The sequence below is a fragment of the Rattus rattus genome, chromosome 1 (assembly GCF_011064425.1).
Source record: "Rattus rattus isolate New Zealand chromosome 1, Rrattus_CSIRO_v1, whole genome shotgun sequence".
Taxonomy (NCBI): Eukaryota; Metazoa; Chordata; class Mammalia; order Rodentia; family Muridae; genus Rattus; species Rattus rattus.
The window spans coordinates 240,638,674-240,653,342 of NC_046154.1; the positions used below are offsets into that span (position 1 = coordinate 240,638,674).

At 41.1% G+C, this 14,669-nt stretch overlaps 1 protein-coding gene and 1 pseudogene across 1 annotated transcript in view; one reads left to right on the top strand and one right to left on the bottom strand.

Moving 5' to 3' along the window:
- Positions 1 to 1,610: 1,610 nt before the first annotated feature.
- On the top strand, positions 1,611 to 3,300 carry LOC116890120 (annotated as a pseudogene).
- Positions 3,301 to 5,846: 2,546 nt separating this feature from the next.
- Positions 5,847 to 14,669, bottom strand: part of Tmem71 (transmembrane protein 71) — a 33,452-nt gene continuing 24,629 nt past the window's right edge. The window contains exons 8-10 of the mRNA XM_032916155.1: positions 12,346 to 12,407; positions 12,184 to 12,244; positions 5,847 to 7,372 (exon numbers count right to left, since the gene is read on the bottom strand). Of these exons, the coding sequence (XP_032772046.1) occupies positions 7,357 to 7,372; positions 12,184 to 12,244; positions 12,346 to 12,407 (139 nt within the window). The 3' untranslated portion in view covers positions 5,847 to 7,356. The remainder of the gene's footprint in view (positions 7,373 to 12,183; positions 12,245 to 12,345; positions 12,408 to 14,669) is intronic.

Genomic DNA, 14,669 nt, shown 5'->3' on the forward strand with positions numbered 1-14,669 from the left:
GATGAAACAATACACAGAGCCAAATAAAGAGCCAGATGAGTTTGGGCGCATCGTCCATATTTCCTGCATGTGGAAAATAACCAAGAAGGTCTCCAAATGCTACACCTGACATATTTAGTGGAGGCTCCATCACGTGGTTGTGGTCAGCAGTTAGCTCAGTTTCTGTCTCTATTTTCTTCTCTACGACATGAAGGGACATAGAATTCCAGGCTTCTAATCATGCTCTGCTCTGTCTAATGGCCAGTTCCCTTCCTGTAGGTGTCCAGGAATTCATCAAGTGTGTCTTCATTAGACTGGAAGATACACATGACTTCCAGAAAATCCCAGTGGGTTTAGCAGTTCTATGTAAGATTCTCCCATCATCACTATTACCCAGGATATTACCAGGGTTTTCCTGGCTCTGTATTAAAGGGCAGGACCAGGGACCAGGTGCCCATTTCCTATTCTGTTACAAAATTATAAATGTTTTGTTACAGTCACAAATTTTATAAAACCTTAAACAGGGTTGGAAATGGTTGATCAGTTTATCTTCTTTTATTAACCCCAAACTTTGTACAGCAGATCAGTGATGCCGGGGGGTTGAGGTCATGAGTCAGTACCAAGCAGGCTGCAAAACGCAATATATACCCCTATCTTGCTCTGGGTCTAAAAGGTACCACATGTATAAGCAGGTTTTCCCTTTCTGGGAAGTAATTGGTCACCAGCTCAAGAAGGGGAGGGAGGGCAGGAGGGGCAGGGTTTAGAGGACCATGAGTATGACAGAATGACTTCCAGGAACAGCTCCAGTAAGAGAGAGCAAGTTTATTGTTGTAAACAAGGACTGTATAGACCTTGGGAAGTGAGTGGGGTTTTCAAGATTGGTGAACATTATTGGCTAGGGCTGAGGTTCCAGGGAAGATTCATTTCCATGAAGAGGAATTCCAAGAACACGGTAGGCAGGTTCTTATGGGTGAGGAAGTTGAACCTGTAATCTGGCCAAAGACTACGTGAGGTGGGGGGGGTGGGTAGAGGTAATAATAGGCTGGAACATGTAGGCTAAGAACAGGAAGAGAGCTGTCCTAATCCTGGTGGTCTCAGGATGAGATTTTTCAGGAGTGAATCTCAGTCTTGTTCCAGGGAAGCTTTCCCAGTTGCACGTGCCCACATTTTTCCCCCGATAAAGTTTAATTGTTGCTTTGGGCTAAAATATGTCAATTTTAGAAATCCCAGGAAATCTTGATAAGCAACAGATGTTTTCTTAGTTTATTTAGCAATTATGAATGTTTTGTGGCAACTCCAAAGAGTAAGTTGATCTTGTGGCTCTTCTCCAGTAAAATTTGAGACAATGACTTCATTGAGGAAGTTGGAAAAATCGCAGGATCACACTCCAACACTTTCAAGGAGGCAAAAGAGCTGGACTGTGAAGCAGAAGTCATTTGTAAGTGATGTAAAACCTTATCCCAAAGTCCAGTCCCTCTTCTCTGGAGATCATTGTCTTAGTTAGGGTTTTATGGCTGTGAACAGACACCATGACCAAGGCAACATTATAAGGACAATATTCCCCCAGTGCAGGCTGAATGGGCTACCTCTTGACACCCCCCCTCCCCTGTCCCCAGCGCTGAGTTGAAACCATGCATGGGCACCTGAAGGCCAAGACATCCGAAGAGCAGGCAGAGGCCAGAAGGCTAGAGTGGGAGCAGAAGCTAAAGCTCTACCTGTCAGCCACTCAAGCTGTCTTTGAGAAGCAGCCGGCTGGCGAGCTGGATGAATCAGTGCTAAAACTGACAAGCCAGATTCTGAGAGCCAGCCCTGATTTTGCCACCTTCTGGAACTGTCTCAGAGAAGTGCTCCAGCAGTTAGAAACCCAGAAGTCCCCTGAGGAGTTGGCTGCTCATGAAGGCAGAACTAAGCTTCCTAGAGAGCTGTCTGCATGTGAACCTTAAGTCCTATGGCACTCGAAGCATGGCTGCTAGCTGCTAAGCTGCCTGCCTAAGCCCAACTGGGCCTGGGAGCTGGAACTGTGTGCTTGCTTCCTCCAGGCAGATGAGTGGATGAGCGGATGAGCAGAGCTTTCATTGCTGGGACTTTGTAACTTCACTGGTTGCTGTCACCCCTGCAGTGGAACTCACCTTCACTGTGCAGCCTCATCACCAGAAACTTCTCCAAATATTCCTCCAGGCATTATCGCTCCTGCCTCTTGCCTCAGCTGCACCCGCAGCCAGACTCCTGCCCACAGGGACTGCTGAAAGAGCTGACAGTGGTGCGAAATGCCTTCTTTACTGACCCCAGTGATCAGAGTGCCTGGTTCTATCGCCCGCTGGCTCCTGGATCAGGCAGAGCCCCACGATGTTCTGTGCTGCCTGCATGTGAGCTGGGAAGAGGCCTGTCTGTCAGTCTGCTTTTCTCATCTCCTGAGAGTGGGCTCCAGGATGAGGACCTTGCTACTCTTGGTTGATGAGGCACCTTTGAGTGTGGAGTGGAGTACTCCAGATGGCAGGAACTGGCCCAGCCATGTCTGGCTCCGTGACCTGCCCACTGCCTCTTTCTCAATGACCAGTTGCCCAGCACACGTTCAAGGTCGTCTGGACAGGAAGTGATGCCCAAAAGGAATGCATGCTTTTAAAAGGTCATCAGGCGTGCTTGTGCTCAGACCCAGCTATTGATGAACAGCTCTTTAGGTGTGAGTTGTTAGTAGAAAAGTCCACAATGCTACAGTCTGAGCTTGAATCCTGTAAGGAGCTGCAGAAGCTGGAGCCTGAGAATAAATGGTGCCTGCTGACCATCATCCTCCTGGTGCAGGCACTGGACCCTCTCTTCTATGAGAAAGAAATACTGCAGTACTCCAATACCCCAAAGCCATGGACCCAATGAGAACAGCCTACTTGGATGATCTGTGCAGCAAGTTCTTGCTGGAAAAGTGTTCTCAAGATGGAGTACGCAAACGTGTGTGTGCTGCACCTGGCTCACAAGGATCTGACAGTGTTCTGCCATCTGGAACAGCTGCTCTTTGTCACCCATCTTGATCTGTCCCATAATCATCTCCCAGCCTTGCCCTCAGCCCTGGCTGCTCTGCACTGTCTTGAGGTGCTGCAGGCCAGTGATAATACCCTGGAGAACTTGGATGGCTTGGCTAACCTTCCCAGGCTGCAGCAGTTGTTACTATGTAATAACCACCTCCATCAGTCTGCAACACTCCAGCCTCTTGTCTCCTGCCCCAAACTAGTCCTCCTCAACTTCCAGGGCAACTTGCTGTGCCAGGAAGAGGGGATCCTGGAGCATCTGGCTGAGATTCTATCCTCTGTCAGCACCATCCTCACCTAGGAGACCCTGCTTTACCCTTACCCTTTAACTTATTGGGGCTGAATAAAGAATGGAGAGGTTCCTCTAAAAAAACAAGAAGTAGAAAAAGAACAATATTTAAATTTAGTTGGGGCTGGCTTACAGGTTCAGAGGTTCAGTCCATCACCATCAAGGCAGGAGCATGACAGCATCCAGGCAGGCATGGTGCAGGCAGAGCTGAGAGTTCTACTTCTTCATCTGAAGGCTGTTAGTGGAAGACTGACTTCCAGGCAGCGAGGACTAGGGTATTAAAGCCCATTCCCACAGTGACACACGTATTTCAACAAGGCCACACCTACTCCAACAAGGCCACACTTTCAAATAGTGCTACTCCCTGGAGCAAGCATGTACAAACCATCACAAACATGTACTTAGAGTTTCTAGGTTCTTGATAATACTGGAAGAAAGGAAACTATGGAGACAGAAGTATCAATGAATCAATGATTACATTATCTTAAAACCTCATTCTTATGATCATCACCTCTACAGGAAAGACTTCCAATAGAGGAATTGGAACACAAACCCAGCTACAAAACCATCAACCCAAAATTTGTCCTACCTACAAGATGTGCAGGGGTAAAGGAGTAGAAATTAAGAGAATGGCTAACCAATGTCTGGACCAGCTTAAGACCCAGGTCATGAGACAGTACCCAACCCTGACACTCTTTATGGTGTTCTGATATACTTACCAACAGGTGCCTAGCATAAATGTCATCAGAGAGGCTTTACAGAGCAACTGATTGAAACAAATGAAGTGGCCTAGAGGTAAACAATAAGTGGAACTTGGGGACTTTTGTGGAAGAGGGAGAGGAAGGATTCAAGGAGCAAGAGAGGTCAAAGACACCAAAACAAACAAACAAAACAAACAAACAAACAAACAAACAAACAAATCAGAAAAAAACATCCTACAGAATCAACTAACCTGGGTCTGTAGGGGCCAAACAGAGACTGAATAGCCAACCAAAGAGCACAGATGGGATGGACCTTGGCCTTCTGCACATAAGTAACAGCTGTGCATCTTGGTCTTTGTGTGGGGTTCCACACCAGGAGCAGGGGCTGTCTCTGATGATGCTGCTTGCCTTTGGATCCCTTTCCCCTAACTGGGCTGCTATGTTATGCCTCAACTGGAGAAGATGTGCCTAGGACTACCACAACCTGATATGCCAAGGGAGGTTGATATCCATGGGAGGCCTTCTCTTTTCTTAGGAGAAACAGAGAGGGTATTGGAGGGAGGGTAGGTGAAAAGGAGGGGCTGGGAGGAGAAAAGGGAGGAGAAGTACAACAAATAAATTAATAATAATAAAAATCTCATGTATAACTGCTTTTGAAGCCCTTTGCGGACAGAATAGTTCTGCTAAGAAACGCTATTGAGAAAGTTGGATATTCTTATCTAATGCCATGTGATAAAATATCTTTCATAAGAAACTACAGGTTGAAAGGATTAGTTGAGTGCACGGTTTTAAACGTTTCAACCTGTGGTTACTTGAAGAAAAACATGATAGAGAGACAATGCTGAAACAAAGGAATTTACCTCATGGCAGCTTGGAGAGGGAGGGGCCAAGTTCCACCATGACTTTCAATCATGTTTCCAGTCACACATCTAGGGCCATGTTCTAAAGTTGCTACCACTTCTCAAATGTGTGGACCAAGCCTTCAACATGGGAGCATGTGGGGGCATTCCAGATCAAACTACAACATACCATATACAGTATGGTATTGAGACCTGTTGAAGTCCTAAATGTAAGCTCTGAGACAATGGAAAGCAACCAAAGGGAGTTTGTTGACATTGACTTCAGCAGTGATTTGGGGGACGGGTGTTTTTAGTTTTGTTGTTGTTGTTGTTGTTGTTGTTGTTGCTGCTGCTGCTGCTGCTGCTGCTGTTGATGATGATGATGGCTTTACTACCACACCAAATCTCAGGCAACAAGAATGAAAATAAGCACATGGGAACATTTTAAATTAAAAACTTATGCACAGCAAAAACAAAAAATCAACAAAGTAAAAAATTCAAGCAAAGGGTTTAGAAAAATATTTGTTTGCTATGTATCTCGTAAAATACATAGGATGGTCATACAATTTAAAGTGGAAATACACAGTCAGTCTTGAAAATTTGTGCTTATCCTCACAGCATTCAGAAGCCTGGGTCAGGAGGGTTGTCATGAGTTTAAAGTCAGTCAAAGTTGCATAGTGAATTCTAGGCTACTTTTGGACTGTAGAGTGAGAAATCCTTTCTCTGAAATCAAATAAATAAATAATAAACAAGCAAATAAAAAGACAAAACACACATAAACTAGTAGAAAATGAATAAGAAATCTAAGTGATCAAGGTCAATAGATATGTGAAAAGGTTTATGGAGGTAGACAAATATAAATTATACATACACACTACTGTATATGTAATTTGATGGTGAGTCTTCTTACTTAAATAGGTAAGAACTTATATAAGTTCATTCAACCAAAAATGTACAGAAACCAAATGGCATTAGTTCCTTTTCTTACTGCTTTAACAAAATACCTGACAAAAGTAAGTTAAGGAATGGAAGGTTTATTTGACTCAAGGTTTAAAGGGATACAGTCCGTGATAGGAAAACAAGGCGCCAGAACCTGAATAAATGGTCACATTGTGTCCACAGTCAAAAAGAGAGAGAGAAAGGTGAGTGCTGGTGCTCAGCTCTCTTATTTCCTTCCTCTTTTTTATTCTGCCAAGGACATTTTTATTCTTTTTATTCTGCTCACGGGATATTGGTACCCAAGTTCAGGGTAAGTCTTCTCTCTTCAACCTCTCTAGAGACAATTATGTAGACAAACCTAGAATTGAGTCATATGGGTAATGCTAAATATAGTCATGCTGACAATGAATGCTAACCATTGTAGATATAAAAGGGATTGATTTGGTATTAATTTTAAAGTATGTAGTTTTATACACAGACGTTTCTTACCATGGAGCATCCTTAGCAGGCTATATTTGAAAGTTCCTGGTGAGAGACTAGAATACTCAATGTCTTCTATAACCTTTCAGTCCACTCTACAGCTTTATCTTTTTCATGTGCTTTAAAACACTAATTTTTCCTTCATTTTGAACTTAAAGAAATTTTACATATCATATTTTCATCATAACATAAATAAAAGATGATCATTATTCCCCAGAAATCAAAACGAAAAATCTAGTAAGGAAAATTGTACAAAAGAATTCATAATCCAAGGAATGGCTCTCCCCTGCTCATTTCCCATCAATGTCTGCCTTTCTTTTAGCCTATTTCTTGTTACTATAATAAAATATCCAAGGCAGAATACTGAGTGATGAAAAGGGATAGCATCACATCAGTGGATATGGGAGGAAGTGATCATATAGCTGGACAGAAAGCCAGAGACAGATTGAGGGACTGACCATTTATACTGAGTGAAGTTCTCTCAGATGTAAGGAAATCTCACTGGCCCTGTTTCTTAAAAAGTCTAACACCTCTTAACACTGCCACACTGACAATCAAAGTTTCAACACATGGACATCTGGAGGCAAACCATAGCACCTATTTTCACCATCTAAAATCAATGTACATTTTCAAATGGATACATTTATTGTATTGTATGTACAAATGGTGTCTGTTTCCTATGCATCTTTTATGAATAATATAAGCTTGTTTGCATTGTTTAGTTAAAGTAGTTTAGCAAGGCATATCTGCATGATGGAGAACATAAGATATTCATGGTTCGAGCCTCTCACAGAATTCTCTATTCAAAATAAATGTTTGAGGTCCACTGAATTAGAGACAACAAGGGAGCATTACTCCAAATGGTCTGTCCTCTGTTATTTTCTCTTGTCCTTTCCTTTTTAGTTAACAGTGTTTTTGAAAGAAAGGAACATTAATATTATTGTCATGAACCAATTACTATTACATGTGGAAATTAGATTTTTTTTAAAAAAATAACATTGTCAAGTTAACTTTTCTGTTATCCATTCCCTTTCAATAAAGTGGTTGATTCCAAGAAGACTCCAAATTAATGTTCCCAGATGGAGGACATTCATCATCACATGTATTCCTCAAGTGCTGTCAAATCTAGATTAGAGAAAGGAGAAAATAAGTGAATAATTCTCTCTCTCTCTCTCTCTCTCTCTCTCTCTCTCACACACACACACACACACACACACACACACACACACAATTGCATTATCTAATCATACACAAACTAGCCTGAACAATATCAGCTAAGAAGAGTGGAGCCTCAACTTAAGTTTACTCTATACCAATTTCCCCAGTTTTCAGTGCCCTTTTCTCTGAAGCCAGGCAGCTTTTGACCTTTAAAGTTTACCAAGGAAATTGGCAAATTACCGTTTTATAACTGTTTTATCAGCATCATGCCAGGAGTACAGCCTAGAGTAGTCTTTCTCAACCCTCCTAATGCTGCAACCCTTTAACACAGCTCCTTATGTTGTGGTGACTCCAGACATAAAATTATTTCCATTGCTACTTCATAACTGTGATTTTGCTACTTTTATGAATGGTAATGTAAATATCTGTTGTGAAGTGGTCTTTTAGCCTCCTAAAAGGTTGAAAACTTCTGGCCTGGAGGACATGATTGTAGTTTCTATGTCTCAACTCTCTAAAGTTAATTAATTCATGTATCTTTAGCATGAATGGAAAAGTTTCCATCTAGCAGTAGAGAGAACACATGTATTCTGGCTACTTCTAACTATTAACTTAACACAACCTACTGACTTGAGAAAAGAGCCCCAGTTAAGAAATTATCTAGAGCAACATGTCTGTAGAAGATTGTCATGACTGTTAATTGAGATGAGAAGACTCAGTCCACTGTGAACAGCAATATTCCCTAGGCAGTGAAGACCTGACTATATAAAGAGCGGGATAAGCTAGCTAAGAGGAGAAAGTATGCATTTGTTCTTTTTGCACTACACTGTGAATGCAGTGTGACTAGTTGCTTGAGTTCCTGTCTTGATTTCCTCTCAGTGATAGACTATAACCTAAAACTTTATGCTAAATAAGCCCTTCTCTCTCCTATATTGATTTCCATTCCAATTTTCATGGGAGATTTTACTAGAGCAACATAAATCAAACTAGAACAAGCTGCTACCTGCTTTGGTACTAGGATCTCTGTCATAGGTTTGCAAAATATTCACACTGGGGCTGAAAAGGAATCACTGGAGGCACAGGATACTTGTGATAACCTTCATGAACAACCCCGACAACTGTACACTTTAAATTCAAGGAGGAAGGCAGGCGATGATGTAAAAGGTGGTATGACTTGAGAAGACTGAAATGCCAAGAAGAGGTCATGTAATCGAGTTTATCCCTGCATAGTACAAGATGTGTGTGGGAGGGCTCAGTGTGGATGTCTGTTGAATGTACTCAATGATTTCCCCCAGTTCCTTAGACCTTCATCACTGACTGTAAGAGAGACTAATGAGTCATTCCTTTCTTTTGCAAAATAAAATTATATTTATTATTGTTATTCTGGAAGTTCACAAAGATGCTATGTCAAGGGAAAGTAAATAAACATGAATGACTCTGGACTCTTGAGCTTAAGACACACATATATGTCTCACTATCTTTTAGATACATTTATGGAGAAAGGATAGATTTGTAATATCTCTAATACACAGGAACAAAAAAAAAGTCCTGAAAAAAGTCCTTCAAGCAATGATGAGGAAAACATCATTGGGCTGATGAATATGTATCCAATATCTGCTATTTTGAAGGTATTGAGATAGATGCAGTTCTTGTTTTCCAGATCATCATATAAGAGAGTATATACATAAAAACTGATAAGAAGGAGACAAGAAAATGGAGAGATAATACAAGAAAAAGAGGGGAAGGAGAAGGAGAGGTCAAAGTATGTACATAAACCATAAATGAGGGTGTGCCTGAAAATGTCAGTGGAGGATGTATATGCAGTTTTGATCTGTTTGCTTTTATGAAAGGACAAAGGAAGAGCACAGAGAAGTGGAGAGATACCTGAAAATTAACTTGGGAAAGTAACCATGACAGATCACAAGGTGCTTCTTCCAGGAAGGCTTGCCTGTCCACACCCCATACCTCTCCCAGTCTGGGGAAACAACCTTTTTAGTGTTCACTTGGCCTAATTACTAGATCCATACTTGTATTTACTATATATTTTTTTTACCCTTTTTGCATGTATGTGACTATTATTAAATTCTGAAATATTAAGACTGGCCACACACCTGAGTTTTGTGAACTTGAGACCCATGAAAGAAAATTACTGTAATGACTGTTCAGATAAATTGCACTCGGTACAGTTAGGAGTCAGGTTTTGGTAAGTTAAGTAATGCTGCAAATAAAGGGGTAAAAGTTACAGGATTGAGCCACCAACCAGGCAGCATATGCTAGCTAGTGTGAGCCCCTTGACACATATACAGCATAGGACTGCCTGGTCTGGCTCAGTGAGAATAGACATACCCAAACCTCTACAGACTTGAGACATCAGGGAGTAGAGAGGTCTGGAGGGGTGGGATGAGGTGGGGTGGGGTCAGGGGGTGGGGCCATAGGAGACAGTGGGAAGTACAAATGGGATGAGGAACTGTGGGAGGGTGGACCAGGGTGGGGATAATGACTGGACTGTTTAAAAAATGAAGATAATAAAGATGATGAATGAAGAATCAGAGGAGGAGGGGAGGGGAAGGAGGAAAGAGGAAGGGGGAGGGGGAGAGGGGAGGGAAAGGAGAAAGGAAGGGAGAAGGGCAAGGAAGGAGGGAGGGAAAGGGAAAGGAAGGGGAAGGGGGAAGGAAGGGGAAAGGGGAAGGGAAGGGAAGGAAGGAAGAAGGGAGGAAGGAAGGAAGGAAGGAAGGAAGGAAGGAAGGAAGGAAGGAAGGAATTCATTCATTCCAAGGTAAGAAAAACATTACAGGATTTTTCTTTCCAAGATTATCATAATAAATGTGCAAACCATTACCCAGACAGGTCATAAGGACTCAAGATCCTCAGGAGCTAGGATTCAGAAGGCCTGGAGCTTGAGAAAGAAGACAGCTCCTCCTTGACTTTTGTGTCTAGAGGCCCTACCCGTAATGCCTTAGTGCTCCCTTTTGCCTTCACCACAGACGTTTTACAGATAATGAGAATTTATTTTTCCAATTAATTGTACATTTAATTTTTAAGCAGGAGCGATTTATATATGCCTCACTGTCTGACAAGCCTTAACATTATTATTACTTCTGAAATTTGGGCCTTAAAATAACCTTTTGGATAAAAATTGTCTTTGTTTGTTTCTTTATTTTGGTGTCATCTTGGCATACAAAGCTGAGCTACCATGGAACATCACAGGATGACAGGGTGGAAAGAACGTAAGAGCTAGAGGTGGGGAACAGCACTGAGAATCAGGGTCTTACAGATGCGACGCACCCCAGCTGATGTATTTGTGAACTCACTGCAGATGTGGTTGCCTGCACAAGACCTGTATGAAACGGTGCTCATCAACATTCCACCATGGGAGGGAGAAGGGCTCCGGAGGCTACACTCTTCCCTGAGGGGACTATTGACAATGAATGTTGGTTAGAGGAAGGGTGTCACTTTCCTCAGCGGAGTAGCCACCACGGATAAGTTACTTATCCTTCAGTAAATAACCCCTCACCTATCCTCATTTAAACTCAGTGGGGTACAGATACAAACATGCATACAAACACACACACACACACACACACACACACACACACACACACACACGAAAATAGAATGAGGACACCAGGCAGTTCTACACTAACAGAAATGAATATCAGAGCCACCAAGATAAAGGGAGCATGAAGGTGGCTTGGAGTGTATCCCAGTTGTGTAGAGCTTGCTTATAAATGCATAAAACCTACATTTGATCTCTACGATAAAACAGCATACTTTTCTTTCTTACCAAGAGAAGAAAAGGAGGAGACATGAGACTTAAAATAACGATTAATTCACAATATTTAATTATTTCTGAAAAACTGTAGGTAGGGCTGGAAAAGGCAAGCCAGTGAGCCTCCACTGAGATCTAAAATGATTTGGGTATGGCTAGGAGGTAATTATTTAAGAGGAATTTTAAACAAATAGAGCTAACAATGGCTTAAGAACAAGACTTTGGGTGGTGATCCCAACACCAAATTATTCATTAAACTGGATGAATGACTGTCCTCAGAAACCCAAATAACTAGAAATTATGGGACATGTCACTCAACATGTCAGTAAATCCGTACTTACTAGAGTTGTAAACAAAACAAATCTTTACTCACTCCACAGTGATTTGAGACCAAGATTCCATAAACAAGTATGCGCAAAGTCAAGTGCAAAGGCCAGCAAACTGGTTTCACCTGCAGGGCACCCTCTATCTCCAAGCCCATGGGAGCCGGTCTCAGAAATCACAACGAAGCTAAGGCCATCGACACAGACCGTCTTGCAAGAAATGGCACTGAGAAGCCTGCTTTAAATTCTGTGAGCATCTCTCAGACCCTGAGAGCACTCTGGAATGAGGGTTAGAAGAGTTAGGGAGAGGAGAGAAATTGTGGTTCGCAACAAACCACTTGCTAGGCTTTTGGGAAGCTGTCCTACAAAGACATCATAATATAATGCATTTTGAAAGTGTGATACAATAAGTTTATAATGGCACTTCTAAAAAGAAGTGAAAAGAACACTAATTTTTCTATTGTTTTCAATGTTTCAGACCCTAAAATATAATTCTATATTTTTTGAGAATAAAGCCTAATTCTATGACTTCTACTAGGCTTTTAGCAGTAAAGGAAAATATTCTTCGTATGCTGACTGGAACTGCTCCTCCATGTAGCACTTACTAAATCTTACTTAGCAGAAGCCTACCAAATACTAGAATCTGTCATCTTTGATCAGACAGTGCTATCACCAGAGGTAGCACTTACCTAGCACAGGTGGTGGCTTTGAAATAGCTGGCAAGGTTGAGGAACAGTGACTTCACAACATCTTGAGTAGAAAAAAGAAATATATACATACATTTTATTTTAAATACCATAATTTGCGTAAATTTCAAGAATTAGAGGAACAATCTGGGAAAAGTTACTCACAAGCTATTGTGATCAGCAAAGCACATGTAAAGATGCTGGTTAATTCTCCTCCCACAAACCATCTGAAACAACAAGATTGTGTCGTTTGAGCATATTAACCCTGCATTCCCAGCACATACAGTGTTCTTCTAGACTAAGAATATACACCAAATGTCAAGATTTACTATATAGCTCCAAAATAAACATAGTTTGTCAGCCAAAAGGTAGGCAGATAGGGCAACAAAAGAGACTAGAGAACCTTAAACCAGAAACACATGTATATGCTAAACAGATTTGCTTTTTTTAATAATTTATTTTTATTTTAAATTATGTCTATGTCTGTTGTGTAGGAAAGACAGTATATTCATGTGAATACAGTATGCACAGAGGTGGAGGCCTGATGCATTAGATCACTCTGTAGCTGAACTTAAAGGCTGTTATGAGCCACCTGAGGTGGGTTCTGGCATTTGAACTTGACCTCTGTAAGAGCATTCATTCTTAACTGCCGAGCCTTCTCTCCAGCCCTGTAAACTGATTTCTAACAGGAATGTAAAAGCCACTCACTGGAAAGATAGTCCTGACAAATGGTCTTGAAACAATTAACTATTTGAAAACAGGAGAATGAATTCTCACATATATTTTATCTCACACATCAAAGTTAAAATGAGTCAGAGGCTACCATGAAGTACAAAACTTCCAAAAGAAATCATAGATAAAAACTGTATGACCTGCGTTTGACCATAAGTTGCTAACTACAGTATGAAGTGTAGAGTCTCTGAAAGAAAATGATTAATAATCAAGCTTTCTGAAGATTAAAGAAGTTTTCTCTGGGGAGGATGGTGTTAGGAGGATGAGAGGCAATGCAACGTCATAAGAAAATATCTGCCAATCATAAATCCACTGAAGGAATCTACCTAGATTATATATGAACAAACCTCAGCATAAGGTCACTGAAAAGTGACAAGGTATAATGACATATGTGTATGCAAATGCCACACTCAAACCTGCTGCTTTGCATAATAATTGAAAAATGAAACCCAACAACCATAAAACAAATAACCTTCAAAATGGGTGAAACAAACGAACACGTGCTACATCTCAGCCAATGGCAAAAATGCATGTGAAGAGAAGTATTTAAAGCAATGTAGACATCGCTTGTCATTAGACAATGCTAGCTAATGAATGTGATCAGAATGTGTGATATGCAATTATCAGAGAATAAATACTTTACAGGCCATTAAAAAATCCTTGAGTATATATGGATATGAGTAAATGCTTAAATTTGGATTTTTCAGTTTTCACCTAATGCCCTTTTCTGTTTCAGGATCCCATCTAGAAAACACATTCCCCTTAGGCTGCTCTGACAAGGTCCTCAATGGCCTTAGTGCCTTTGTGGATGGATTCCAATGTGCTGAATGCTCTTCATTTGGGTTTTCTCTTTATTTTTCTCATGGCTAGACTAGGGTTTGCAAGACTGTACAGGTAAAGTGCCATTCTTACTATATCTTCCCAAGGGCACAGGCAATAATCACTCTCATATCTTTGACAGTGACCATGCTTACCAAAGGGGGTGCCAGTCTATTGTACAAACACCATTTCTACCCACTTCCTCGAACTGTTCTTTGGAAATCAGTTCCTAAATACGGCTCACCCAAAAGTGATATGGAGTTTAGCTCTGCTTCTCAAGGCTGGATGTGTCTACATATGCTAGCCTAAGAGAAAGGTTTCACTGAAAGAAATGTTCATATGAAATCCTGTCATATATGAAACAGAGTTTCCTGACCAACTCAGAAGTTTGGAATATATTAAGTAAAAGGAATGCTGACTATGATTGGTCCTCATAATTTCTTCCAGCCATTATTGTACTAATGCACATTATCAGTATCCAATTTGGTGTATTAATGAAGAACGTTACAATCTATTTCTAGCCATAGAGCCTCCTCCTTTTGTTCTTTTGGTCCTATTGTGATCTAAAATGTTTCTCAAACCTCATAATTAAGTGGGAGGCTTGTTTTAAAATACCAACTCTCACTAGGCCTAAATTTGTACTTAAGTGAGAGAATCTAGGAGTTGGAGTTAGAAAAATCAACCTTTCCAAGCAAAGTGGAGGAGTTTGACCTCAGGATGCAGGCATTGAGAGTAAAAGCATTTTGCCTCCAGAGGCTAAAGACTGTGAAGCTTTTAAGGCTTCACTGTTCACTTTCATTTCCTCCATTCATTCAAAAATATCAATGAACTTGGGTCATTGAGGATACAGAAGTAAGGCAATACATTGATGTCAGCTCTGGATTGCTCATGTCCTTTAAGAAATACTTAAAATTTTATCTCTGTGTGTGCATGTGTGC